A 27,378-nucleotide genomic window follows, 5' to 3' on the forward strand; every position below is an offset into this window, starting at 1 on the left:
AGTGTTGGCGATATCGAACCGAGCGTAAAGAGACTTAGATCCTCTGGGAGACAGGCAGCGATGTTGGCAGCACCACTGCACTTAGCTCTGAAGTCTGCATTGGGGTGCAGAGCTTGCCATAAGCTGTGTGTGTTGTTGGTGGAGAGCTGTGTCTGAATACGATCTCTGTATTGTCGTTTCGCTGCCTGGATGACTTTGCACAGATCGGAGCTGAATTTCTTGAGCTCCTGCTGATCACCGGCAATGTAAGCAGTCGGTCACACGGCAAGTGCTGTTCACACGGAACTGTTGATACAAATTTTGTGGTTTGGGAAGTCCTGATCGATTTCTGAAGGAAATCATTCCCCCTCTGTGACAATAACACACAACTGGGGGATGTTGTTATTACACAGCTGTGATAATAACAGCTGGGAACTCCCTTGGCAGCCGGAAAGGTTTACACAGCAGCACCAGGTACTCCAGATCTGGGGAACAAAAGGGTTTGAGGGCATGGACGTTCCGGGGTTCCACCAAGCATTAATGATCATGAACATACCCTAAATCCTGTTCTCTTCCCAAATAGTGTGTGTGTGTGTGTGTGTGTGTGTGTGTGTGTGTGTGTGTGTGTGTGTGTGTGTGTGTGTGTGTGTGTGTGTGTGTGTGTGTGTGTGTGTGTGTGTGTGTGTCTGTCTGTGGGGGGTGGGTACTGGATGACGACACGATTGTTGGTGACGGTAGGGGCCAATTCTGGATCTGTGGACTCGGGAGCAGTTGGGACAGAGGGACAGCTGGGATGCAGGCGCTTGGGTAGTTGGATCCTTCTTGCATCCCCTCTTCTTTTGGAGTTTTTCGACGATGTAACAAGGAAGTTAGACAAGGAGATCCAGTTGATGTAGTGTACCTCGATTTTCAGAAGGAATTTGATAAGGTCCCACATAGGAGATTGGTGGGTAAAATCAAAACTCAGGGCATCGGGGGGAAGACATTGACATGGATAGAAAACTGGTTGGCAGATAGAAAGCAAAGGGTCGCGGTGAATGGGTTTTTCTCGGAATGGCAGGTGGTGACTAGTGGGGTGCCACAGGGCTCGGTATAGGGACCACAGCTGTTTACAATTTACGTCAACAATTTAGATGAAGGCATTGAGAATAACATCAGCAAATTTGCTGATGATACTAAGCTGGGTGGCAGTGTGACATGTGATGAGGATGTTAGGAGAATTCAGGGTGTCTTGGATAGGCTGGGTGAGTGGGCAAATACTTAGCAGATGACGTTTAATGTGAATAAGTGTGAGGTTATCCACTTTGGGAGTAAGAACTGGAAGGCAGATTATTATCTGAACGGTGTAGAGTTAGGTAAGGGAGAAATACAAAGAGATCTAGGAGTCCTTGTTCATCAGTCACTGAAGGTGAATGAGCAAGTGCAGTAGGCAGTGAAGAAGGCTAATCGAATGTTTGCCTTTATTACAAAGGGAATTGAGTACAAGTGCAAGGAAATCCTTTTGCATTGGTACAGGGCCTTGGTGAGACCGGACCTGGAGCATTGTGTACAGTTTTGGTCTCCAGGGTTAAGGAAGGACATCCTAGCTGTAGAGAAAGTGCAGCGTAGATTCACGAGGTTAATTCCTGGGATGTCTGGACTGTCTTACGCAGAGAGGTTAGAGAGACTGGGCTTGTACACGATGGAATTAAGGAGATTGAGAGGGGATCTGATTGAAACATATAAGATTATTAAGGGATTGGACAAGATAGTGGCAGGAAATATGTTCCAGATGCTGGGAGAATCCAGTACCAGAGGGCATGGTTTGAGAATAAGGGGTAGGTCATTTAGGACAGAGTTAAGGAAAAACTTCTTCTCCCAGAGAGTTGTGGGGGTCTGGAATGCACTGCCTCGGAAGGTAGTGGTGGCCAATTCTCTGGATGCTTTCAAGAAGGAGCTAGATAGGAATCTTATGGATAGGGGAATCGAGGGATATGGGGACAAGGCAGGAACCGGGTATTGATAGTAGTTGATCAGCAATGATCTCAGAATGGCAGTGCAGGCTCGAAGGGCCGAATGGTCTACTTCTGCACCTATTGTCTATTGACTATTCAGCAGTCACTGTTCAGGGTTCCTCAAAATTCCTGGCATTTCTGTGGATCAGCGGCTGCCACTCGTTGACCTCCATATTTACCTGAGAGCCTCTGCTTAATTTGGTCCTTGTACCTCCTGCGCGGGGCACCACGATCTCTCTTGCCCTGAGAGAGTTCTCCGCAGAGTACTGCTTTCGGTAACCTGGAGTTATCCATGCGAGCCATGTGGCCTGTCAGACGGTGGATCTGGCTGAGCAGCGAAGTGGCTTCAGGGCCTGGAAATTGAACATATATAGCTGTGCATGTCTGTGTGATTATATGAAATATTAAACTAAATAAGTAGTGCAGAAATAGAAATTTAAAAAGAGATTAGTTAAGCAGTATCGATGGGTTCAATGTCCATTCGGAAACTGCATGGTAGAGGAGAAATTGCTCCTGAATCGTTGAGTGTGCGCCTTACTCCGATCCTCGTGAACCAGACGGTGATGCAGCCAGTTACAATGCTCTGCAAGTTACATCTGTAGAAATATTCAAGTGATGCTGGAAACTACTGATGAAATATAGCCACTGTTGTGCCTTCTCTGTAGTTGCATCGATATATTGGGTCCAGGTTAGATACTCGGAGATATTGACAGCCAGGAATTTGGAATTGCTCACTCTTTCCACATCAGATCCCTGTGTGAGGACTGGTGTGTCGTGTTCCCTGATCTTGCCTTTTCTGAAATCCACAATTAGCTCTATTGACATAGATGTCGACAAGGAAGCGTCGAGCCCCTGGCTCAGAGTTGGAGACCTCTTCCCAGAAACAGAAGGGATCATTGTAGCAATACAGGACAAGGTTGTTGACACATGTAGTTATCAATAATACAGAATAAATGACTGATAGGTCCAAGACGATATATGCTGAAAATTATAAGAGAAACTACAAACAAACAATCCTACTTTACAAGATCCTGCAGTAGTTCAACTGAATCTCATTACTTGCACAAGCACAATAAAATGGCGGACAACATTCACAAAAACATTGCTTCAACTACAACTGATGAAAAACACCATAATTTACTAAACGTACAAGCCTCTTCCACTTTTAGAGTTAGAGTTAGAGTCCTTCATATCATACTGCGTCCGATCATTATTTCGGATAGGATAATACATGATCTGCGTTCGGATGTAATTTTACAGGATAAACAAGCAAAAGCAACTTTTTAAATTTATATAGCTATTCCAAACACACATAACTTACAGAAATAAATTAGTAAAAAACAATACCAGAAATATGTTGAATTGAAAGGGCAAAATGAAAGACTATGGAACACGAACAGGGTATTATTTATCCCAATCGTAATATCAATAACTGGTATCGTCCTAAAGGCTTTACAGAATAGTATTAATAAATTAGGCCCACACGGCGATACTTGTGTAAATCTTCGAAAACCCATAACACTATACACCACGAGAATAGTCTGAAATCTCCTATCATTTGAGACATGAGTGTGCTTGGCTATACCTGTACCTCAAGTTTTACCAGTTTAGGCTAAGATAATAATAATAATAATAATAATAATAATAATAATAATAATAATAATAATAATAATAATAATAATAATAATAATAATAATAATAATAATAATAATAATAATAATAATGACTTATTTATAAAGCACCTTTCATCCAGACGATGCCGTTCAAACCGCATCACAACGGGATAAAGTGCAAACTATAAAATAAAAGACAAAATGTGTCAGTCCTAATATACACCTCAGACTTCTGCACAGTACTGTAGTTTAAGGTGTTGAATTCTACAGTTTAGGAACATCGTCCCAAAAAAACTCAACGCTGACCTCCCAATGATCCTTTGGCCTTCTACCTTATCGTCTGCCTGCACTGCATTTTCTCGGCAACTGAAACACTGTTTCCCTGAACTATTCTGTTCCATTTTTCCTTGTACAACCTCATTGCACCGATGTGATGTAATGATCTATTTGGATCGCATGCAGAAAAGTTTTCCATTTTACAGAGGTGCATGTCACAATAATAAACCAATTTACCGATTCATTGTCAATAATACAGCGCCCATTGGTTGCTTAAGATTGTTATAACCGGGGGGTGGGGTGGGGGGGGGGGGTGACAGTGCGGATGAGCTGCCACGACCTATTAAATGCTCCCAGTGGCGAGTAGCCTCTGTCCAGCTCTTGGCCTTCACGTGCGGTTTAGCCACTAATCCCGGTGGAAGCGTTTCTTCCCACAGGAGAAGGGGCAGAGGTGGGTTACTGGTGCCTTACAACCAGTCGCTTTGGGCAGATGAGGCTTGTCGGCCGTGATTGGCAGCTCACCCAGGAACAAGAAAACTCTGATCTCAAAACTCCACTGCCTTGTAACTGTAACCCCTCATGGGGAAGAGTTTGGGAGTAAACCCAGTGGGAAAAGCCTGGAGCTGGAGTCCCTGAGTCAGTGTTAAATGGTGTTCCACGCAGACTGGCATCTCCTGCGACACCTCTGGTGCCAAGCTTTGTCAGTCTCTGTCGTTCCTTTGTGTACATCAGATGCATGGAGAGAGGGAGCTTGCTACATCGGCAGAAGCTTCCTCTCCATATCGGAGTGTCCCGGCTTGCAGGGGCAGGACATCCATGGTCGACTCTGACAGACGGAGGCCTCATTAGACAGCGCCCCACACCCCCACAGCAACACTGATGAGTAGCAGTTGCCAAGACTTCATCACCCTCTCCCACAGACACGATGTACATCACTGAGACAGACCCTTGTGGCTTCTTCCATTAACGGAGATTCCATCTTTCCACCAATCCTCCATCACTGCGATTGAAAACTACCCACTTTCATTCCTGTCATTCCGATGGGTTATCGATCCGCAACTTCACTGTGATTCTCCCCCAGACGCTGCCCGACTTGAGTATTTCCCGCGTATTCTGCTCCTGTTGTGATGCAAGAGCAGTGGACACCTGTGACTCCCCAGTGTGCAGATTGGCCAAAATGCACAGTGTCCTGCTCTCCATAGTTCCACACCAGATCAACATTAACAGCGTCTGTTAATGATGCAAACAATTCCTTAAATATAGTGAAAAGTTGTTGTAACGGGAGTGCAGTCAGGATTGCAATAGGATATTCAAGATTCAAAAACTTTATTGTCATTCCAACCGTACATCAGCTCTGCAGGGTAGAATGAGACAGCGTTTCCCAGGAGCAGTGCAATCATAACATAACAAACGCAACAATAAATAATAAACACAACAATAAGTAATAAAACACAACAGCCACATGTCACTTTAAATCAAGTTGTAAGTGTCCGGTGCAAGTTAAAAGTGTCCAAAGCAGAGTCAGGTAGAGCAGCTATTTAGCAGTCTGACTGCCTGTGGGAGGAAGCTCTTTAGTAGCCTTGTGGTTTTAGTTTTGATGCTCCTGTAACGTTTACCTGATGGCAGACGAACAAACAGTTCATGGAGAGGGTGTGAGGGGTTTTTAATGATGTACCGTGTCTTCTGGAGGCATCGACGTTGAAAGAGGTCTTGGGCAGAAGGTAGGGATACCCCAATAACCTTCTCTGCTCCCCTAACCACCCCCTGCAAGGCTTTTTTTGTCGGCAGCACTGCAGCTGGAGTACCAGGTTGTGATGCAAAAGGTCGGCACACTCTCAACCACGCCTCTGTAGAATGTAGTTAAGATGTTAGTGGGGAGTGATGCTTGTTTAAGCTTCCTCAGAAAGTGCAATCAGGGGAATGTTCACCTTCGCAAATAACTAGAACCAAAACATGAGGATTGGACATTTTCAGGGACATCGATTGCTGTCAATTCCGTGTCTGCGAACAGAATTTTACTTTCTGTCCTATCCATGGAAGCATTGAATTTATTCATGTAATCTCAAACACTGAATGCTGAAATACCGTTATAAAGTTCTTTGTCAGATGAGCCATTTAACGTTTTGAATATGTTCTCTGTTCCCATGGAAGATGTTCAACAGAAACACAAGGAGACTCTGCGGGCACAAACTGAAACTCTGAGAGTGAACACGATCCTGATGACGGAGAAGGTGAAGGTTTTCCAGCTGGCTGATCGATACGCTGAGCTCACGGTCATTTCTACTGTTCGACATCGGACACTGCTGGAACATGAGCTGCTGGCAAGAGGCAGAGACCATGAGGATTATAGAGAGAAACAACTCCGCAGTCAGCTGGAAAAAATCCGTACTGATCAGTTATTCCAGAGCAGCTTTTCCCGGAGTAAATCCAAATCTGGGAGTTCAGCAGCAGTGGCCGGAGTCCCGGGGATCGGGAAAACAACGATGGTACAAAAGATTGTTTATGACTGGGCCACGGGGAAAATATACCAACAATTCCAGTTTGTCTTCAGTTTCAAATTCCGAGATTTAAACACCGTTAATTGTGGAATAAACCTGAAGGAACTGATTCTGGATCAGTATCCTTACTTTGGGAATATCCTGAGAGAAGTCTGGAAGAACCCAGAGGGATTACTGTTTATATTCGATGGTTTAGATGAATTCAAACACAAAATCGATTTTGCGGACAGTCGGAGAGATACAGAACCCAAGCACCAGTGTCCAGATCCCGAGTGGCGGTGTGAAGTGTCCGACATTGTGTACAGTTTAATCCAGGGCAAGCTGCTCCCAGGGTGTTCAGTGCTGGTGACCACCCGCCCCACTGCGTTACATTTATTGGAAAAGGCGGAGATCAGTGTCCGGGCTGAAATCCTGGGATTTGTTAATGAGGAACGGAAGGAATATTTCATCAGACATTTTGAAGATCAGACGGTGGCGGAAGCTGTTTTCAATTATGTGAAGGAGAACGAGATCCTGTACACCATGAGCTACAACCCCTCCTACTGCTGGATCCTCGCTCTGGCACTGGGCCCCTTCTTCACGCAAAGAGTTAGGGACCCACAGCGAGTTCCCAAGACCATCACCCAACTGTACTCCTACTATATTTACAACATCCTGAAAAACCATGGCCGTGAGATTGAGAAACCCCGTGATGTGTTACTCAGGGTGGGTCAGATGGCCTACAGAGGAGTGTTGGAGAAGAAGATTGTGTTTACAGATGGAGATTTGATCAACTACAGTCTGCACCCTTCCCAGTTCCTGTCCGGGTTCCTGATGGAACTTTTGGAGAGAGAGGATTCTGCCCAGAGCGTGGTGTACACATTCCCACACCTCACCATCCAAGAGTTTGTAGCTGCAGTCGCACAATTCCTGAATCCACATCCCGGGGATATCCTGAAATTCCTCACTGAAGTTCACAACACGACAGATGGGCGATTTGAGGTATTTCTCCGTTTTGTTGCTGGTCTCTCCTCCCCAATGACAGCTCGGGGCCTGGTGGAGTTTCTGGGTCCATTTCCTCATGAAACAACCTGCCGGGTGATTGACTGGGTGAAGGAGCAGGTTAAACGCAAGAGTGGAAACACAGAGAGTGAAGCTGGTAAAAGGAGCCTCCTGAACACATTGCACTACCTGTTTGAGTCTCAGAATCGTGGACTGGCTCAGGACGCACTGGGATCAGTGAAAACACTTTCATTCAGTGGAATGACACTGACCCCGATTGACTGCGCGGTCCTGTCTCATGTCATCGGACTCTGTAATACAATAAAACACCTCGACCTGGAGGACTGCCACATTCAGTGTGAAGGAATCCAGCGGCTGGGACCCGGGCTGCACAAGTGCCAGGAGTTGAGGTAACTTGATTTATCTCTCACTCTGAACTGTGAAATTGTTTTATTGTGTCATTTCAATGTAAAGGGATTTGGGTTAAACAGTGATAAATCAGATTGTGATGAATTGTGACAAATGCCCAGGGGATCGGTCAGTAATTCCCCAAGGACGGCAGGATTCTGTGGTTCCTTGTGAAGGGATGTTGAAGACTTCATCAGATCAGTGAACAAAGACCATTGGTTTAATGGTAGTAAATCACAGGAATGGCCGTGTTTCTCGCTGCCTGTGACACGTCCATTGACAATGTTCCTTCTCACTGTTACTGACACCCAGACCGACACTGACTGCAGCAGCTGGGTCAGAGATTCACACCCCCTTCCCGGTGAGGGACAAGAGTCCATCTGCAGACTGTCCCAGTGAGAAGAAAATAAATACCATTGTGAGATTGTCCTCCCCTGCCCTTGATAGTGTGTGACGTTGCTCACTACCAGATTCACAGAGAGCGAGGCTGCATCTCCGCTGGGTCTCTGTTCAGACCCAACACACACGTACAAAGATTTACTGCATCCTCTCGTCCTGTAGGATTATCGTTTACCCTTGGAATCCTCCTGTGGGACTTTTTATCCCAATCCCCCTTCGATTCTTAGGGATCTCGTCCCCATCCCCATTCCTCCTGTGGGCTCTCTATTACCCTTTCCTCATCCTCCAGTGAAATGTCTTTTCCCCACCCCACTTCCTACGGGATCTTTCTTCCCCATTCCCCTCCCTCCTGTGGGTTCTCTCTTCCCCACCCCCCTTCCTCCTGTGGGATCTCTTTTCCCCATCCCCCATCCGCCTATGGGATCTCTCTTCACAAATCCCCTTCATCCTGTGCGATCTCACTTCCCCATCCCCCGCCCTCCTGTTGGATCTCTCCTCCCCATTCCCCTTCGTCCTGTCAGATCTCTCTTCCCCATCCCCCTTCCTACTGTGGGATCTCTCTTCCCCATCCCCCTTCCTCCTGTCAGATCTCTTTTCCCCAGCCCCCATCCGCCTATGGGATCTCTCTTCGCAAACCCCCTTCAACCTGCCAGATCTATCTTCCCCATCTCCCTTCCTTCTGTGGGATCTCACTTCCACATCCGCCTTCCGCCTGTGGGATCTCACATCCCCATCTCTCTTCCTCCTGTTGGATCTCTCCTCCCCATTTCCCTTCCTCCCGTCGGATCTCTCTACCCCATCCTCCTTCCTCCTGTGGGATCTCTCTTCCCCATCCCACTTCTTCCTGTGGGAACTGACCTCCCCATATTCCTTCATAGAATCGTAAAATCATAGAACACTACAGCACAGAAAACAAGCCATTCGGCCCTTCTGCTCTGTGCCAAAACTTTATTCCGATAGTCCCATTGACCTGCACCCAGTCCATAACACTCCAGACCTCTCCCATCCATGCATCTATCAGACTTATTCTTAAAACTTAAGAGTGTGTCCGCATTTCCCACATCAGATGGCAGCTCGTTCCACACTCTCACAACTCTCTGAGTGAGGATGTTCCCCCTAAACCTTTCCCCTTTCACCCTGAAGCAAAGTCCTTTTGTAATTTATCTCTCCTAATCTGTGTGGAAAGAGCCCATTCGCATCTACCCTGTCTATACCCTCGTAATTGTGTAAACTTCTATCAAATCTCCCCTCATTCTTCTGCGCTCCAAGGAACAAAGTCCTAACCTGTTCAACCTTTCCTTGTAACTCAACTCCTGAAGAGCCGGCAACATCCTCGCAGATCTTTTCCGCACACTTTCAGTCTTACTGATATCCGTCCTATAGTTCAGTGACCAGAACTGCACACAATACTCCAAATTTGGCCTCACCAATGTCTTATACAACCTCACCATAACATTGCAACTCCTATACTCAACTTTGATTTATGAATGCCAGGATGCCAAAAGCCTTCTTTACAACCCTGTCTCCCTGTGACGCCACTTTCAGGGAATTATGTATCTGAACTCCCAGATCCCTTTCTTCCTGCGCACTCCTCAGTGCCCTACCATTTACTGTGTATGTCCTACCTTGATTTGTCCTTACAAAATGGAACACCTCACACTTGCCTGCATTAAATTCCATCTGCCATTTTCTGGCCCATGTTGCCAGTTGGTCCAGATCCCTCTGCAAGCTTTGAATGCCTTCCTCGCTGTCCACAACGCCTCCAATCTTAGTGTCATCAGCAAACTTGCTGATCCAATTTATCACATTATCATCTAGATCATTGAAATAGACAACAAACAACAATGGTCCCAGCACAGATCTCTGAGACACACCACTAGTCACAGGCCTCCAGTCTGAGAAGCAATGATCCACTACCACTCTCTCTCTTCTCACACACAGCCAATTTCGAATCCAATCTACAACCTCTCCATGGATAGCTACTGTCTGAACCTTCTGAACTAACCTCCCATGTGGGACCTTGTCAAAAGCCTTACTAAAGTTCATGTAGACAACATCCATAGCCTTTCCTTCATGTGCATTCTTGGTAACCTCCTCAAAAAACACTACAGGATTCATTAAGCACGATCTGCCATGAACAAAGCCATGCTGACTGTCTTTAATCAGCCCTTGGTTGTCCAAATCCTTGTATATCCGAACACCTTCCAATAATTTACCTAATACCGATGTCAGGCTCACTGGCCAGTAATTACCTGGTGTACTTTTGGAGCCTTTTTCAAACAACAGAACAACATGAGCTTCCCTCCAATCCTCTGGCAGCGCAATTGTGGCGAAATACATTTTAAATATTTCTGCCAGGACCCCTGCAATTTCTACACTAGTCTCTCTCAAGGTCCGAGAAAATATCATGACAGGCCTGGGGGATTTATTTACCTTTATTTACTGTAAGGCAGTAAGCACCTCCTCCTCTTTAATTTCTATATGTTCCATAAAACATAGAATGGTACAGCACATTACAGGCCCTTCGGCCCACAATGTTGTGCCGACCCTCAAACCCTGCCTGCCATATAACCCCCCACCTTAAATTCCTCCATATGCCTGTCTAGTAGTCTCTTAAACTTCACTAGTGTATCTGCCTCCAACACTGACTCAGGCGGTGCATTCCACGCACCAACCACTCTCTGAGTGAAAGACTTTCCTCTAATATCCCCCTTGAACTTCCCTCCCCTTACCTTAAAGCCATGTCCTCTTGTACTGAGCAGTGGTGCCCTGGGGAAGAGGCGCTGGCTGTCCACTCTGTCTATTCCTCTTAATATCTTGTACACCTCTATCATGTCTCCTCTCATCCTCCTTCTTTACAAAGAGTAAAGCCCTAGCTCCCTTCATCTCTGATCATAATCCATACTCTCTAAACCAGGCAGAATCCTGGTAAATCTCCTCTGTACCCTTTCCAATGCTTCCATATCCTTCCTATAGTGAGGTGACCAGAACTGGACGCAGTACTCCAAGTGTGGCTTAACTAGAGTTTATAGAGCTGCATCATTACATCGCGTCTCTTAAACTCTATCCCTTGACTTATGAAAGCTAACACCCCATAAGCTTTCTTAACTACCCTATCTACATGTGAGGCAACTTTCAGGGATCTGTGGACATGTATCCCCAGATCGCTCTGCTCCTCCACACTACCAACTATCCTGCCATTTACTTTGTACTTTGCCTTGGAGTTTGTCCTTCCGAAGTGTACCACCTCACACTTCTCCGGGTTGAATTCCATCTGCCACTTCTCAGCCCACTTATGCATCCTATCAATGTCTCTCTGCAATCTTCGACAATCCTCTACACTGTCTACAACACCACCAACCTTTATGTCGTCTGCAAACTTGCCAACCCACCCTTCTACCCCCACATCCATGTCGTCAATAAAAATCACAAAAAGAAGAGGTCCCAGAACAGATCCTTGCGGGTCACCACTAGTCGCAATCCTCCAATCTGAATGTTCTACCTCCACCATGACCATCTGCCTTCTGCAGGCAAGCCTATTCTGAATCCACCTGGCCAAACTTCCCTGGATCCTATGCCTTCTGACTTTCTGAGTAAGCCTACCATGTGGAACCTTGTCAAATGCCTTATTAAAATCCATGTAGATCACATCCACTGCACTAGCCTCATCTATAGGCCTGGTCACCTCCTCAAAGAACTCTATCAGGCTTGTTAGGCACGATCTGCCCTTCACAAAGCCATGCTGACTGTCCCTGATCAGACTGTGATTCTCTAAATGCCCATAGATCCTATCTCTAAGAATCTTTTCCAACAGCTTTCCCACCACAGATGTAAGGCTCACTGATCTATAATTACCTGGACTATCCCTACTACCTTTTTTGAACAAGGGGACAGCATTCGCCTCCCTCCAATCCTCCCGTACCATTCCCGTGGACAACGAGAACATAAAGATCCTAGCCAGAGGTTCAGCAATCTCTTCCCTTGCCTCGTGGAGCAGCCTGGGGAATATTCCGGCAGGCCCCGGGGACTTATCCGTCCTAACAACTCCAACACCTCCTCTCCCTTAATATCAACATGCTCCAGAACATCAACCTCACTCATATTGTCCTCATCGTCATCAAGTTCCCTCATGGGTGAATACCGAAGAGAAGTATTCATTGAGGATCTCACTCACTTCCACAGCCTCCAGGCACATCTTCCCACTTTTATCTCTAATCGGTCCTACCATCATTCCTGTCATCCTATTGTTCCTCACATAATTGATGAATGCCTTGGGGTTTTCCTTTACCAAACTCGCCAAGACATTCTCATGCCCCCTTCTTGCTCTTCTCAGTCCCTTCTTAAGCTCCTTTCTTGCTACCCTATATTCCTCAATAGACCCATCTGATCCTTGCTTCCTAAACCTCGTGTACGCTGCCTTCTTCCACCTGACTAGATTTTCCACTTCACTTGTCACCCATGGTTCCTTCACCCTACCATTCTTTATCTTCCTCAGCGGGACAAATTAATCCCTAACATCCTACAAAAGATTCTTAAACATCGACCACATGTCCATAGTACATTTCCCTGAAAAAACATCATCCCAATTCACACCCGCAAGTTCTAGTCTTATAGCCTCATAATTTGCCCTTCCCCAATTAAAAATGTTCCTGTCCTCTCTGATTCTATCCTTTTCCATGATAATGCTAAAGGTCAGGGAGCAGTGGGCACACCCCCCCCCCCCCCAGATGCTCACCCACTGACAGATCTGTGACCTGACCCGTTTCGTTACCTAATACTAGATCTGGTATGGCATTCCCCCTCATCGGCCTGTCAACATACTGAGACAGGAATCCATCCTGGACACACTTAACAAACTCTGCCCCATCTAAACCCTTGGAACTAATCAGGTGCCAATCAATATTAGGGAAGTTAAAGTCACCCATAATAACAACCCTGTTATTTTTGCACCTTTCCAAAATCTGCCTCCCAATCTGCTCCTCGGTATCTCTGCTGCAACCACGGGGCCTATAGAATACCCCACGTAGAGTAACTGTTCTCTTCCTGTACCTGACTTCCACCCATACTGACTCAAAAGAGGATCCTGCTATATTATCCACCCTTTCTGCAGCTGTAATAGTATCCCTGACCAGTAATGACACCCGTCCTCCCCTTTTCCCCCTTCTCGATCCCTTTTAAAGCACTGAAATCCAGGAATATTGAGAATCCATTCCTGCCCTGGTGCCAGACAAGTCTCCGTAATGGCCACTACATCATAATTCCATGTATGTATCCAAGCTCTCAGTTCATCACCTTTGTTCCTGATGCTTCTTGCATTGAAGTACACGCACTTTAGCTCTTCTACCTTACTGCCTTTATACCCTTTATTCTGCTGCTCTTTCCTCAAAGCCTCTCTATGTGTCAGATCTGGCTTTACTCTATGCATTTCTTTCACTGCTCTATCGCTCTGGGTCCCATCCCCCTTGCAAATTATTTTAAACCCTCTCAAACCATGCTAACAAACCTACCTGCAAGGATATTGCTCCCCCTTGAGTTCAGGTTCAACCCATCCAATCTGTACAGGTCCCACCTTCCCCAGAAGAGATCCCAATGATCCAAAAATCTAAAACCCTGTCCCCTGCACCAACTCCTCAGCCACGCATTCAACTGCAATTTCCTCCCATTCTTACCATCACTATCACGTAGCACTGGCAGCAAGACTGAGAACACCACCCTTGAGGTCCTGTTCTTCAGCCTTCTGCCTAGTTCCAGAAACTCACCCTTCAGGACCTCATCCCTCTTTCTGTCTATGTCATTGGTACCAACATGTATCATGACTTCTGGTTGCTTTCCCTCTCGTACCAGGATGTCATGTACCCGGTCAGACACATCCCGGACCCTGGCACCCGGGAGGCAACAAACCATGCGGGTTTCCTTCTCACGTCCACAAAATCTCCTGTCTGTTCCCCTGACTATAGAGTCTCCAATGACGACAGCTCTCCTCCTCTCCGTCCCAGCCTTCTGCATCACAGGGTCAGACTCAGTGACAGAGGCCCTGACACCGTGGCTCACACCTGGTCGGTCGTCCTCACCAACAGTATCCAGGACGGTAAACTTATTATTCAGGGGAATGGCTACAGGGGTGCTCTGCACCTACTGTCTACTCTCCTTCGCTTTCCCCCCTCGGACTGTCACCAAGCGACCTGCTTCCGGCAGCCTAGGTGTGACTACCTCCCTGTAGCTCTCATCTATGACTGCCTCATTCTCCCTTATGAGTCGAAGGTCATCCAGCTGCTGCTCCAGATTCCTCACACGGTCTTCCAGATCGCCCAGCCGCAAGCAGTTCTGGCAGATGTGACTCTGCGGGAGAGGGGAGTTCCCCCAAGACTGCCACATCTCACAGGAAAGGCACATCACTGACTCAGGAGCCATTGTAAAGAACTGTCAAAGCCTCAAATCTCCACTCACTCACTGGCCGCTTTCCACAGGGCGCTCAGCTTGAGCTATCCCTCTATTTATTTGTTTGAGCTTTTCAAACTGCTTGGTCAATCAGCTGCTTTCTGCTGAGTCTGAGCTATTCAAATCTTGGTTGTCTTGATTTGCACAGTCCAACTGCCAAAACTGCCAGAATCTCTCGAGTCAAAGCCTCAAATTTCCACTCCTTCACTGGCCCACTCACTCACTGGCCGCGTTCCATGACACTACTGTTTGTTTCCTTTAATTCCATATCCTCTATGCCAGTTTCCTGAGTAGACACTGACGCAAAAAAACTGTTTAAGATCTTCCCCATCTCGTGATGCTCCACACATAGACCACATAGACAACCACTCTGATCTTCTAGGGAACCAATTTTGTCCTTTACTATCCTTTTACTCTTAATATACTCGTAGAAACCCTTCGGGTTTACCTTCACATTATCTGCCAACACAACCTCAAGTCTTCTTTTCCCCTGTGGGATCTCTCTCCTGCATCCCCCTTAGTCCTGCGGGATCTATCTCCCCCATCCCCCTTCCTCCTGTGGGATCTCTCTCCCCCACTCCTCTTCCTCCTGTGGGATCTATCTCCCTCATCCCTCTTCCTCCTGTGGGATCTCTGTCCCCAATCCCCATTCCTCCTGCGGGATCTCTCTCCCCCGTGCCCCTTCCTCCTGTGGGATCTCTCTACCCCATCCCGCTTCCTCCTGGGGGATCTCTCTCCCCCATCCCCCTTCCTGCTGTGGGATCTCTCTCCCCATCTCCCTTCCTCCCGTGGGATCTCTCTCCCTCATCCCCCTTCCTCCTTTGGGATCTCTCACCCCATCCCCCTTCCTCCTGTGGGATCACTCTCCTCTGTGGGATCTCTCTCCTGCATCCCCCTTAGTCTTGCGGGATCTATCTCCCCCATCCCGCTTCCTCCTGTGGGATCTCTCTCCCCCACTCCTCTTCCTCCTGTGGGATCTATCTCCCCCATCCCTCTTCCTCCTGTGGGATCTCTGTCCCCAATCCCCCTTCCTCCTGTGGGATCGCTCTCCCCCCGTGCCCCTTCCTCCTGTGGATTCTCTCTCCCCCATTCCCCTTCCTCCTGTGGGTTCTCTCTCACCAATCCCCCTTCCTCCTGGGGGATCTCTCTCCGCCATCCCCCTTCCTGCTGTGGGATCTCTCTCCCCATCTCCCTTCCTCCCGTGGGATCTCTCTCCCCCATCCCCCTTCCTCCTTTGGGATCTCTCTCCCCATCCCCCTTCCTCCCGTGGGATCTCTCTCCCCCATCCCACATCCTCTTGTGGGATCTCTCTCCCCCATCCCCCTTCCTCCTGTGGGATCTATCTACCCCATACCCCTTCCTCCTCTGTGATCACACTCCCCCATCCCACTTCCTCCTGTGGGATCTCTCTCCCCCATCCCCCTTCCTCCTGTGGGATCTATCTACCCCAACCCCCTTCCTCCTGTGCGATCTCTCTCCCCCATCCCCCTTCCTCCTGTGGGATCTATCTACCCCAACCCCCTTCCTCCTGTGCGATCTCTCTCCCCCATCCCCCTTCCTCCTGTGTGATCACACTCCCCCATCCCACTTCCTCCTGTGGGATCTGTCTCCCCCATCCCCCTTCCTCCTGTGGGATCTCTCTCCCCCATCCCCCTTCCTCCTGTGGGATCTCTCTCCCCATCCCCCTTCCTCCTGTGGGATCTCTCTCGCCCATCCCCCTTCCTCCTGTGTGATCACACTCCCCCATCCCACTTTCTCCTGTGGGATCTGTCTCCCCCATTCCCCTTCCTCCTGTGGGATCTCTCTCCCGCATCCCCCTTCCTCCTGTGTGATCACACTCCCCCATCCCACTTCCTCCTGTGGGATCTGCCTCACCCATCCCCCTTCTCCTGTGGGATCCCTCTCCCTCATCTCCCTTCCTCCTGTGGGATACGTCTTCCCCATCCCCCTTCTCCTGTGGGAACTCTCACACCATCCCCCCTCCTCCTGTGGGATCTCACTCCCCCTTCCTCCTGTGGGATACGTCTCCCCCATCCCCCTTCCTGCTGTGGGATCTCTCTTCCCCATTCCCCTTCCTCCTGTGGGATCTCTCTCCCCATTCCTCCTGCGGGATACGTCTCCCCCATCCCCCTTCCTCCTGTGGGATCTCACTCCCCCTTCCTCCTGTGGGATACGTCTCCCCCATCCCCCATCCTGCTGTGGGATCTCTCTCCCCCACCGCCCTTCCTCTTGTGGGATCCCTAACCCCCATCCCCCTTCCTCCTGTGGGATCTCTCTCCCCTGTGGGATCTCTCTCCTGCAACCCCCTTAGTCCTGCGGGATCTATCTCCCCCATCCCCCTTCCTCCTGTGGGATCTCTCTCCCCCGTGCCCCTTCCTCCTGTGGGATCTCTCTCCCCCATCCCACTTCCTCTTGTGGGATCTCTCCCGCCCATCCCCCTTCCTCCTGTGGGATCTATCTACCCCATACCCCTTCCTCCTGTGTGATCACACTCCCCCATCCCCCTTCCACTTGTGGGATTTCTCTCCCCCATCCCCCTTCCTCCTGTGGGATCTATCGACCCCAACCCCCTTCCTCCTGTGGGATCTCTCTCCCCCACACCCCTTCCTCCTGTGGGATCTATCTCCCCCATCCCTCTTCCTCCTGTGGGATCTCTGTCCCCAATCCCCCTTCCTCCTGTGGGATCTCTCTCCCCCATCCCCCTTCCTCCTTTGGGATCTCTCTCCCCATCCCCCTTCCTCCCGTGGGATCTCTCTCCCCCATCCCACATCCTCTTGTGGGATCTCTCTCCCCCATCCCCCTTCCTCCTGTGGGATCTATCTACCCCATACCCCTTCCTCCTCTGTGATCACACTCCCCCATCCCACTTCCTCCTGTGGGATCTCTCTCCCCATCCCCCTTCCTCCTGTGGGATCTATCTACCCCAACCCCCTTCCTCCTGTGGGATCTCTCTCCCCCATCCCCCTTCCTCCTGTGTGATCACACTCCCCCATCCCACTTCCTCCTGTGGGATCGTTCTCCCCCATCCCCCTTCCTCCTGTGGGATCTCTCTCCCCCATCCTCCTGTGTGATCACACTCCCCCATCCCACTTCCTCCTGTGGGATCTGTCTCCCCCATCCCCCTTCCTCCTGTGGGATCTCTCTCCCCCATCCCCCTTCCTCCTGTGGGATCTCTCTCCCCATCCCCCTTCCTCCTGTGGGATCTCTCTCGCCCATCCCCCTTCCTCCTGTGTGATCACACTCCCCCATCCCACTTTCTCCTGTGGGATCTGTCTCCCCCATTCCCCTTCCTCCTGTGGGATCTCTCTCCCGCATCCCCCTTCCTCCTGTGTGATCACACTCCCCCATCCCACTTCCTCCTGTGGGATCTGCCTCACCCATCCCCCTTCTCCTGTGGGATCCCTCTCCCTCATCTCCCTTCCTCCTGTGGGATACGTCTTCCCCATCCCCCTTCTCCTGTGGGAACTCTCACACCATCCCCCCTCCTCCTGTGGGATCTCACTCCCCCTTCCTCCTGTGGGATACGTCTCCCCCATCCCCCTTCCTGCTGTGGGATCTCTCTTCCCCATTCCCCTTCCTCCTGTGGGATCTCTCTCCCCATTCCTCCTGCGGGATACGTCTCCCCCATCCCCCTTCCTCCTGTGGGATCTCACTCCCCCTTCCTCCTGTGGGATACGTCTCCCCCATCCCCCATCCTGCTGTGGGATCTCTCTCCCCCACCGCCCTTCCTCTTGTGGGATCCCTAACCCCCATCCCCCTTCCTCCTGTGGGATCTCTCTCCCCTGTGGGATCTCTCTCCTGCATCCCCCTTAGTCCTGCGGGATCTATCTCCCCCATCCCCCTTCCTCCTGTGGGATCTCTCTCCCCCGTGCCCCTTCCTCCTGTGGGATCTCTCTCCCCCATCCCACTTCCTCTTGTGGGATCTCTCCCGCCCATCCCCCTTCCTCCTGTGGGATCTATCTACCCCATACCCCTTCCTCCTGTGTGATCACACTCCCCCATCCCCCTTCCACTTGTGGGATTTCTCTCCCCCATCCCCCTTCCTCCTGTGGGATCTATCGACCCCAACCCCCTTCCTCCTGTGGGATCTCTCTCCCCCACACCCCTTCCTCCTGTGGGATCTATCTCCCCCATCCCTCTTCCTCCTGTGGGATCTCTGTCCCCAATCCCCCTTCCTCCTGTGGGATCTCTCTCCCCCACTCCCCTTCCGCCTGTGGGATCTATCTCCCCCATCCCCCTTCCTCCTGTGGGATCTCTCTCCCCCATCCCCCTTCCTCCTGTGGGATCTCTCTCCCCCATCCCCCTTCCTCCTGTGGGTTCTCTCGCCCCCATCCCCCTTCCTCCTGTGGGATCACTCTCCCCCACTCCCCTTCCTCCTGTGGGATCTATCTCCCCCATCCCCCTTCCTCCTGTGGGATCTCTGTCCCCCATCCCCCTTCCTCCTGTGGGATCTTTCTCCCCCATCCCCCTTCCTCCTGTGGGTTCTCTCACCCCCATCCCCATTCCTCCTGTGGGATCTCTCTCTCCCATCCCCCTTCCTCCTGTGGGATCTCTGTCCCCCATCCACCTTCCTCCTGTGGGATCTCTCTCCCCCATCCCCCTTCCTCCTGTGGGATCTCTCTCCCCCATCCCCCTTCCTCCTGTGTGATCACACTCCCCCATCCCACTTCCTCCTGTGGCATCTCTCTCCCCCATCCCCCTTCCTCCTGTGGGATCTCTCTCCCCCATCCCCCTTCCTCCTGTGGGATCCCTCTCCCCTCTCCCCGTTCCTCCTGTGGGATCCCTGTCCCCAATACCGCTTCCTCTTGTGGGATCTCGCTCCCCCATTACCCTTCCTCCTGTGTGATCTCCCTCCCCCATCCCCCTTCCTTCTGTGGGATCACTCTCCCCCATCCCCCTTCCAACTGTTGGGATCTCTCATCCCCATCCCCCTTCCTCCTGTGGGATCTCTCTCCCCCATCCCCCTTCCTCCTGTGGGATCCCTCTCCCCCATCCCCGTTCCTCCTGTGGGATCCCTGTCCCCAATACCCCTTCCTCTTGTGGGATCTCGCTCCCCCATCACCCTTCCTCCTGTGGGATCTCTCTCCTCCATCCCCCATCCTCCTGTGGGATCACTCTCCCCCATCCCCCTTCCAACTGTTGGGATCTCTCATCCCCATCCCCCTTCCTCTTGTGGGAGCTCTCTTCCCCATCCCCCTTCCTCCTGTGGGATCTCTCTCCCCCATCCACCTTCCTCCTGTGGGATTTCTCTCCCCCATCCCCCTTCCTCCCGTGGGATCTCTCTCCCCCATCCCCCTTCCTCGTGTGTGATCACACTTCCCCATCCTCCTGTGGGACCTCTCTCCCCCATCCCCCTTCCTCCTGTGGGATCTCTCTCCCCCTGTGGGATCTCTCTCCCCCATCCCCCTTCCTCCTGTGGGTTCACTCTCCCCAATCTCCCTTCCTCCTGTGGGATCTCTCTCCCCCAACCCACTTCCTCCTGTTTGATATCGCTCCCCCATCCCCCTTCCTCCTTTGGGATCACTCACCCCCATTCCTCTTGTGGGATCTCGCTCCCCCATCCCCCTTCCTCTTGCGGGATCTCTCTTCCCCATCCCCCTTCTTCTTGTGGGATCTCTCTCCCCCATCCCCCTTCCTCCTGAGGGATCTCTCTTCCATATCCACTTCCTTCTTTGTCTTTCCATCCTTTACCTGAGGTGTCGTCTCTTCCTGCATCTCCCATCGACATTCCCCGATTCTCAAATCTTCCTCACTGTTTGACTTTCTCCCCTTCACCCCTGCCCTTTCCGACTGTCTCACGTCAGGAACACTTTTCTAACCATCAGGGAATGAGAGAGAATATGTGGAGTTTACAGGGTCACACCGACAGACGAAATTACTGACATTTGGTGAATTCATTGGAGCTGGGCAGTGAGGGACATTGACAGTGATGGGAATTATGATCAGTGAATTAATAAAGGGTTTAATGTTTCCTGAAATATCCGAGTGAGAGAAATTGCCTCAGACCCACGGTTTTAATCATTATGTTCATCAATCTGTCTATTTGTGTTTAGTCTCGGGGGGAATGACCTGGGAGATTCTGGAGTGAAACTGGTGTCTGTGGCTCTGAAGAACCCGGAGTGTAAAATACAGAAACTGTGGTAAGTACCAGACTGTGGGAGATTGTGTTTACAGTCATTGGGTGTCTGACACTGAACATTAATGTGATCAGTAATTGTGTTACTGATAAACACTGGGGATTTGTACCGTCTCCTGTCTCTCTGTGTCCTTCACCCTCACTCTCTCTCATCTCCAGGCTGGAGAATGTCGGTCTCACAGATTCTGGTGTCGAGGATCTCATCTCCGCTCTCAGTACAAACCCATCACTGACGGGGCTGGACCTGATATCAAACTCGCTGACAGACTAGCCTTATAATCTTCCATATTCATATCATTACCTAATTTTTGAACCTTTTGGAAGCTCTTCTTTTCTTCTTCACTAGATTCACAACGGCCTTTGTGCACCACGGATCTTGTACCCCACCATCCATTCCATGTCTCATTGGAACGTATCTACTCAGAACCCCACACAAATATCCCTTGAACATTTTCTACATTTCTTTGGTCCGTTTCCCTGAGGACATCAATTTCCAATTTATGCTTACATGTTCCAGCCTGATAGGCTCATAGTTCTCCTTACTCCAATTAGAGGTTTCCCTAACTTGCCTGTTCCTATCCCTCTCTAATGCTATGGTAAAAGAGATAGAATTGTGATCACTATCTCCAAAATGCTCTCCCACTGACAGACCTGACACCTGGCCAGGTTCATTTCCCAATACCGGATCAAGTGCAGCCTCTCCTCTAGTAGGCTTATATACATATTGTGTCAGGAAACCTTCCTGAACACACCTAACAAACTCCACCCCGTCAAAACCCCTCACTCTAGGGAGATGCCAATCAATATTTGGCAAATTAAAATCTCCCACCTCAACAACCCTGTTATTGTTACTCCTTTCCAGTATCTGTCTCCCTATCTACTCCTCGATGTCCCTGTTCCTGTTGGGAGGTCTATACAAAACACTCAGTAGAGTTATTGACCCCTTCCTGTTCCTAACCTCCACCCACAGAGACTGTAGACAACCCCTCCATGACGTCCTCCTTTTCTGCAGCCGTGACACTATCTCTGATCAACAGTGCCATGCCCCCACCTCTGTGGCCTCCCTCCCTGTCCTTTCTGAAACATCTAAAGCCTGGCACTCGAAATAAACATTCCTGTCCCTGCACCATCCAAGTCTCTGTAATGGCCACCACATCATATCTCCAAGTACTGATCCACGCTCTGAGCTCATCTGCTTTGTTCACAACACTCCTTGCATTAAAATAGACACATCTCAAACCATCGGTCTGAGAGCGTCCCTTCTCTATCACCTGCCTATGCTCCCTCTCGCGCTGTCTCCAAATTTTCTCTATTTGTGAGCCAACCTCCCTTTCCGCCATCAATTCATTTCAGTTCACACCCCCTCCCAGCAATTCAAGTTTAAATTCTCCCCAATAGCCTTAGCAAACCAGGATATCGGTTTCCCTGGCGTTCAAGTGCAACCCGTCCTTTTTGTGCAGGTCACAGCTGCTCCAAAGGAGGTCCCAGTGATCCAGAAATCTGAATCCCTGCCTCCTGCTCCAATCCCTCAGCCACGCATTCATCCTCCACCTCATTCTATTCCTGTACTCACTGTCGCATGGCACAGGCAGTAATCCCGAGATTACTACCTTTGCCGGTCCTGCTTCTCAACTTCCTTCCTAACTCCCTGTAGTCTGTTTTCAGGACCTCTTCCCTTTTCCTACCTATGTCACTGGTACCAATATGTACCACGACCTCTGGCTGTTCTCCCTCCCACCGCAGGATATCTTGGACGTGTTCTGAAACATTCCGGACCCTGGCACCTGGGAGGCAAACGACCATCCACGTTTCTTTCCTGCATCCACAGAATCGTCTATCTGGCGCTCAAACGACAGAGTCACCTATCACTACTGTCTTCCTCTTCCTTTCCCTGCCCTTCTGAGCCACAGGGCCACTGTTGCCTCCACCAGGTAGGCTGTCCCCACCCCTCTCCAGCAGTACTTGAACAGGGGTACTTATCGTCAAGGGGAATAGCCACAGGGGTACTCTCTAGTACCATCCACTTCTCCTTCCCTCTCCTGACTGTGACCCACTTCTTCAGTCTCCCGTGGCCCCGGTGTGACCACCTGCCTGTAACTCCTCTCTATCACCTCCTCGCTCTCCCTGACCAGACAAAGGTCATCGAGCTGCATCTCCAGTTCCCTAACTCGGTCCCTAAGGAGCTGCAGCTCGACACACCGGGTGCAGATGTTGCCATCCGGGAGGCTGGGAGTCTCCAGGATCTCCCACATCTGACACCGAGCAAAGAAAACCAGCCTCACACACATACTCTCTGTCTGTATTGTCAACAGATAACCTACCTCGCCTCGACCCTTTATCGCCGAAGCCCCGTTGATCCAAAGCCTTCCTACTCTGTCTCCCGCTCCTCTGACGCTCGCTCTGTAAATCTGTCTTCCTTTTAAACTCTTCTCGTTGTTCTCACTGGCCGACTTGCGCAGTCGTGCTGAAGAAAAAAAATCAGTAATTGTGTTACTGATAAACACTGGGGATTTGTACCGTCTCCTGTCTCTCTGTGTCCTTCACCCTCACTCTCTCTCATCTCCAGGCTGATCAATGTCGGTCTCACAGATTCTGGTGCCGAGGATCTCGTCTCCGCTCTCAGTACAAACCCATCACTGACGGATCTGAACCTGAGTTATAATAAACTGGGAGATTCAGGAGTGAAACTGGTGTCTGCGGCTCTGAGGAACCCGGAGTGTAAAATACAGACACTGTGGTAAGTACCAGACTGTGGGAGAATGTGTTTACAGTCACTGGGTGTCTGACACTGAACATTAATGTGATCAGTAATTGTGTTACTGATAAACACTGGGGATTTGTACCGTCTCCTGTCTCTCTGTGTCCTTCACCCTCACTCTCTCTCATCTCCAGGCTGAACAATGTCGGTCTCACAGATTCTGGTGCCGAGGATCTCGTCTCCGCTCTCAGTACAAACCCATCACTGATGGAGCTGGACCTGAGTGTTAATAAACTGGGGGATTCAGGAGTGAAACTGGTGTCTGCGGCTCTGAGGAACCCGGAGTGTAAAATACAGACACTGTGGTAAGTACCAGACTGTGGGAGATTGTGTTTACAGTCACTGGGTGTCTGACACTGAACATTAATGTGATCAGTAATTGTGTTACTGATAAACACTGGGGATTTGTACCGTCTCCTGTCTCTCTGTGTCCTTCACCCTCACTCTCTCTCATCTCCAGGCTGGACAGTGTCGGTCTCACAGATTCTGGTGCCGAGGATCTCGCCTCCGCTCTGGGTACAAACCCATCACTGACGGAGCTGGACCTGAGTGGTAATAAACTGGGGGATTCAGGAGTGAAACTGGTGTCTGCGGCTCTGAGGAACCCGGAGTGTAAAATACAGAAACTGGAGTAAGTACCAGACTGTGGGAGATTGTGATTACAGTCACTGGGTGTCTGACACTGAACATTAATGTGATCAGTAATTGTGTTACTGATAAACACTGGGGATTTGTACCGTCTCCTGTCTCTCTGTGTCCTTCACCCTCACTCTCTCTCATCTCCAGGCTGAGGTATGTCGGTCTCACAGATTCTGGTGCCGAGGATCTCGGCTCCGCTCTCAGTACAAACCCATCACTGACGGTGCTGGACCTGAGTGATAATAAACTGGGAGATTCAGGAGTGAAACTGGTGTCTGCGGCTCTGAGGAACCCGGAGTGTAAAATACAGAAACTGTGGTAAGTACCAGACTGTGGGAGATTGTGTTTACAGTCACTGGGTGTCTGACACTGAACATTAATGTGATCAGTAATGGTGTTACTGATAAACACTGGGGATTTGTACCGTCTCCTGTCTCTCTGTGTCCTTTACCCTCACTCTCACTCATCTCCAGGATGGACAATGTTGGTCTCACAGATTCTGGTGCCGAGGATCTCGTCTCCGCTCTCAGTACAAACCCATCACTGACGGATCTGGACCTGACATCAAACTCTCTGTCAGACCGATCTGTCCCCGCTCTCCGCCGCCTCATACTGACCCTCCCGAGTCTGGAGCGGATCTGGTGAGTGTTTGTGTGAATGTTCAATGTGATAAAATGTCAGCGGATCCGCGGGTTTTCTGGTGATATTTGTCTCTGAGTGTTGTTGAAACATTAACCCCGGTCCCCAGTTACTGACACTGTTGTGTAATCTGTTTATTTCATCTTTATTCTCCCATCTGTTTCAGGCTGGGGGGGAATGAGTTCAGTGAGACCGGGATGAAGGAACTGGAGCCTCTGCGGGGAGTCAGACCCGGACTGACAGTGATCGTGTGAACATCTGAATGTGTGAACATCCCCGCCCGCGGGATGGGGACATTTGGCCGACTCCCCGCCCTCCCCTTTAACTCCCGCCCTTACCTTTAACGGCCGCGCGCCGGGGCTGATTCCCAACGGTTTTAACGGAACCGGCTCGGGCCTCGCGCTGTGTGCGTCGCTCGCAGCGGTCCCGCAGTGACGTGTTTCCGCCTGCTGTCCGGCGGGGCAGCTTCCGCCGGAAGTGCGTGTTCGAGACTCCCCACGAGACACCCGGGGGGATTACCCGGACAGGAAGAGCCCGGGGGTCCGGGGCTCAGTCTGGGACACCGGTGTCCCGGGGCGGTGGGGGATTATCCCGGGGGTGAATCCTTTTGCCCCCTTTGCTGAGGACGGTGCATTCGGCAGCCTGGCCGATATAATGATGTTAAATGGACAAATCCCTCGGCAGTGACCCTGGATCTGCAGCGATCCCGGACACGGCCCTGAAGTGTGATTTTATAATCATCGGTTCCCCGATGCAGAGTGACGGTGAGAAACGGGACTGATTATTCAACCGGTCACTCCTTGTCGCCGGTCAGTAAATTGTGTTTGACTGTGAGCAGATTATTTATTCCCGCACGTTAGCAGCTCACACATTGTTTCATTTATATTTCTCATAAAAAATCAATAAACCACTGTATCTTCCTGACTTGTGTCGGACTCGAGTTTTATTTGAGGTTTCTGTTGCCCTCCACACCCTGTGCACTGCAACAGTGGGTCGGAGCTCCTCACAATGACACAGTAGCGTCTCAGCTCCAGGCTGAGGGAGGTCGGACAAGCAGAGTCTAGGAGCCCAGGATCTCATCTCCACCAGATAGATAGATACTTTATTCATCCCCATGGGGAAATTCAACATTTTTTCCAATGTCCCATACACTTATTGTAGCAAAACTAATTACATAAAAATACTTAACTGTAAACATATGATATGCATCTAAAATCACCCTCTCAAAAAGCATTAATAAATAGATTTTAAAAAGTTCTTAAGTAGTTTACTTAATACATTGAGTCCTAACCCCGGCACTTTAACATATCCTACTCCTAGCGGTTGAATTGTAAAGCCGAATGGCATTGGGGAGTATTGACCTCTTCATCCTGTCTGAGGAGCATTGCATCGATAGCAACCTGTCGCTGAAACTGCTTCTCTGTCTCTGGATGGTGCTATGCAGAGGATGTTCAGGGTTTTCCATGATTGACCGTAGCCTACTCAGCGCCCTTCGCTCTGCTACCGATGTCATACTCTCCAGTACTTTGCCCACGACAGAGCCCGCCTTCCTTACCAGCTTATTAAGATGTGAGGCGTCCCTCTTCTTAATGCTGCCTCCCCAACACGCCACCACAAAGACATAGGAAAAATGTTGAATTTCCCCATGGGGATGAATAAAGTATCTATCTATCTATCTTCAGCATCTCACTACAAACATTGAATGACGCCAACCTTCTAACGAAGTACAGTCGACTCTGTGCCCTCCTGCACAAGGCATCTGTGTTGGCAGTCCAGTCTAGCTTCTCGTCTAACTGCACTCCCAGATACTTGTAGGTCTTAACCTGCTCCACACATTCTCCATTAATGATCACTGGCTCCATATGAGGCCTAGGTCTCCTAAAGTCCACCACCATCTCCTTGGTCTTGGTGATATTGAGACGCAGGTAGTTTGAGTTGCACCATATCACAAAGTCCTGTATCAGTTTCCTATACTCTTCCTCCTGTCCATTCCTGACACACCCCACGATGGCCGTGTCATCAGCGAACTTCTGCACATGGCAGGACTCCGAGTTATATTGGAAGTCTGATGTGTACAGGGTGAACAGGACCGGAGAGAGCACGGTCCCCTGCGGCGCTCCTGTGCTGCTGACCACCGTGTCAGACCTACAGTCTCCCAACCGCACATACTGAGGTCTATCTGTCAAGTAGTCCATGTTAATGGGTTTCACGGCCTCACATCAGACCTCCCCGCTCCGGACCTGCTTCAATACTCACCGAAAGGAAAATCTTGGTGTCGCCCCGCAGAGAATGATCCGTCCCCGGCTCCCCGCCCCAAGGGGCGAGGGTGAGGACCCTCTCCCGATCCCGCTTCAACAAAGAACGAAAAACAACACCGCCCTTCCCGGACTGAGCATGCGCGATGTCGTCAGCGCGTCACTGGGTAAGTGGGCGGGGCCTCGGAACGAAGCTGCAGATCCATGGCTGCCCTGTGCTTTCAACCCCAGTGTTACCCCCCACCCCACCCCGCCATCCCCAACTCAATTTGACAGAATTAGAGAAAATGTATCAATTTTGATTCCTTTCAATGAGGCTGGTGACATGACTTCTATTATTCTTTATGTAAATAAGTGCCATTGGG

General features: G+C 50.0%; 1 protein-coding gene across 1 annotated transcript in view; it reads left to right on the forward strand.

Moving 5' to 3' along the window:
- LOC140722345 (NACHT, LRR and PYD domains-containing protein 12-like) overlaps positions 1–25,012 on the forward strand; it is a 58,110-nt gene extending 33,098 nt beyond the window's left edge. The window contains exons 7-13 of the mRNA XM_073037110.1: positions 6,014–7,751; positions 20,640–20,726; positions 23,289–23,459; positions 23,615–23,785; positions 23,941–24,111; positions 24,267–24,437; positions 24,925–25,012. Coding sequence (XP_072893211.1) covers positions 6,014–7,751; positions 20,640–20,726; positions 23,289–23,459; positions 23,615–23,785; positions 23,941–24,111; positions 24,267–24,437; positions 24,925–25,012 — 2,597 coding nt within the window. The remainder of the gene's footprint in view (positions 1–6,013; positions 7,752–20,639; positions 20,727–23,288; positions 23,460–23,614; positions 23,786–23,940; positions 24,112–24,266; positions 24,438–24,924) is intronic.
- The last annotated feature ends 2,366 nt before the right edge of the window (positions 25,013–27,378 follow it).

The sequence above is a fragment of the Hemitrygon akajei genome, unplaced genomic scaffold, assembly GCF_048418815.1.
Source record: "Hemitrygon akajei unplaced genomic scaffold, sHemAka1.3 Scf000075, whole genome shotgun sequence".
Taxonomy (NCBI): domain Eukaryota; kingdom Metazoa; phylum Chordata; class Chondrichthyes; order Myliobatiformes; family Dasyatidae; genus Hemitrygon; species Hemitrygon akajei.